At 50.4% G+C, this 2,139-nt stretch overlaps 1 protein-coding gene across 1 annotated transcript in view; it reads right to left on the reverse strand.

The window, feature by feature from the left end:
- Window positions 1–2,139, reverse strand: part of LOC104407777 (von Willebrand factor A domain-containing protein 5B1-like) — a gene marked incomplete at its 5' end in the record, with an annotated part of 24,109 nt that overhangs the window by 10,596 nt on the left and 11,374 nt on the right. The window contains 2 exon segments of the mRNA XM_010017153.1: window positions 1–117; window positions 192–302. The exon segment at window positions 1–117 is cut by the window's left edge and continues 12 nt beyond it. Coding sequence (XP_010015455.1) covers window positions 1–117; window positions 192–302 — 228 coding nt within the window.

Consider the following 2,139-nt stretch of genomic DNA (forward strand, 5'->3'; position numbering starts at 1 on the left):
GGGATGGCCCCTGTGGATGGGCTGTCGAATGACCCACTTCAAAGGGGATAAGATGTTGGTGCTACCCATATCAGCCCGGATCCTCTTGATGCTCTCGCAGGCAATGGCCAAGCTCTCCTGCCCAGGGGAGCAGCAGAATCATCAGCCCCTGCACCAGAGCACCAAGGAATCGTGGCTGCCCCTTCACCCACCTCACAGTAAGTCTGACTGGCAGGAAAGAGGGTCTTGAAGGTGGATCCAAACCCAATGACGTTGAAGAGACACTCTGGCATCAGGCTCTTGAGAATGACCAGCAGGGCATCCTGCGGGGTGGAAAGTGAGCAGGTATCAGGCACACTGGGTCCCTCCCTGCCTGCACCAGCTCCACCAGTTAAAGCTCTGCCCAGACCCATCACACCTTATTCGCACTTGATATTAAACCAGGTGCTCCTTTTACGCACATCGCACCAAGAAATCACTGCGCGTTACTCTGCTCTTCCCAAAGCTCCTTAATATCTGGGTCCCAAAGCAGTGGGGGAAATGGGGAGCCTTCAGAACCAGACACAAAAAGGAGCTGAACAAATCTTTCTGTTTGTTTTTAACTGATGGGCTCTGTGCTCGCAACACGGTGCTGCAGCTCGGAGCTGGTGGGTGAGAAGCAGAGTGTGAAATTGAGAAGTGCGACACGCAATGCATTTCAATGTCCAAACTTGCAGAAAATAAACAAACAGCTTAAAGTCACACAAAAGGAAAAGCCTCCCCCATCCCCAATTCTCTTGTATTCATAGCTGGCATCAATTAAAATAACTGGGAGAGACAGTTTTTAGCTCTTTTCTCTACCAGAGGTGGTTATCTAACATGCCTATTCCTGGTCTTTACATAAGGGAAGAGTGATTTAGATTGTCTCAGGCATCTGTGATGGCCGTGGACAACTCCAGGAGAGAGCTTGTGATAGCAGCAACTGGGCAAGAGCTGCCCAAGGAGCTCCAAAGCTTTCAGGGGCAGCAGAAGCAGTTAATGTGGCAGGAGAGAGAGGCCAATTGAAAGCCAAGTGCTGGCAGCGTTCAAGAGAAGCTTGGTTCTTTCTGCTCATATGCTGATAAAGGCAGACTCCTGCCAGTCTGCCGAGGGCAGCAGAAACCCTAGAGCCAGCCCCAGGAGAAGAGCTGCCAAGGTCAAACAAGCAAGAACAGCTTCTTGCTTTGTCATCTGCGGTGGCAAAGACCAAGTAAGCGCAGAGGGTGGGTGCTGGAGCCGCATGGGAAGAGCCGCAGGGAGATGGGTGGTAGGTCAGACCCATTCCTGACCACGGTAAGACTCAGCAGCAAGGCAGAGCCAAAGCACTGCAGGATGATGTATGAGAGCAGGGCTGCCCTTTAGCAGGCTCTGAAGTACTTTAAACCAAGCTGTTATCTCAAACCTACGAGCATATATTTATACTGCTGCTTCCCAGATGGCTCCTGGGATGGCGGCGCTTCCAAACCTCAGCGCTGACATCCCAGCTTGGAACTAATTACAAGGAAAATTAAAAACCCCACAGATTCCCAAATATTTGTTAAAGCACTTCCTAAAGTGGGCATCTGATGCCTCCTTCCTGCTTCAGCAAACAGAAAGAGTTATTGCTTCTTGAGGTAAATATTGATCTCAATCCCTTTGCACCCAGTATCTATACAGCAACTCAATGAGGAGAGATGTTTGCCTCCAGAGAGGTCAATTCCCAGTTATTAGCCTGGTTTTGCCAGAGATGTGAACATCATCATGGTCCTGGCTCTTCTCCCTGCCTGCATCAGGATGGGAAAGGAACAAGCTGCAGGATATTGAAACCCCTGAACTTTCCACCCAGCCTCTTTGGCCAAGCACCTCCCTGCTTGGAGTGAACCACGTCCTCCCCATCTGCACCGCTGCAGCAAAGCTGAGGATGATGCAAATGTCTCCATCAATGTAGCCCACCAAGAACAACCCCTGTTCTGAGGTCTGTGAGGTTTGCAAGTGATAAATAAGGATGGGAGATTCAGAAGTGGTTTTCTCCCTTGAGGTATCTCCTCTGAAATCTCCAATAACTCCCCCAAAACAGTTTTCCAGAAGGGGAACAGCCTTTCCCCCTGTTTTTACAGCCTCCCGTGGATGGGAGTCCCATCCCCATGGGATAAAGCAGCCTCT

Source organism: Nestor notabilis, unplaced genomic scaffold (genome assembly GCF_000696875.1).
Source record: "Nestor notabilis isolate BGI_N333 unplaced genomic scaffold, ASM69687v1 scaffold16480, whole genome shotgun sequence".
NCBI classification, from domain to species: Eukaryota; Metazoa; Chordata; class Aves; order Psittaciformes; family Psittacidae; genus Nestor; species Nestor notabilis.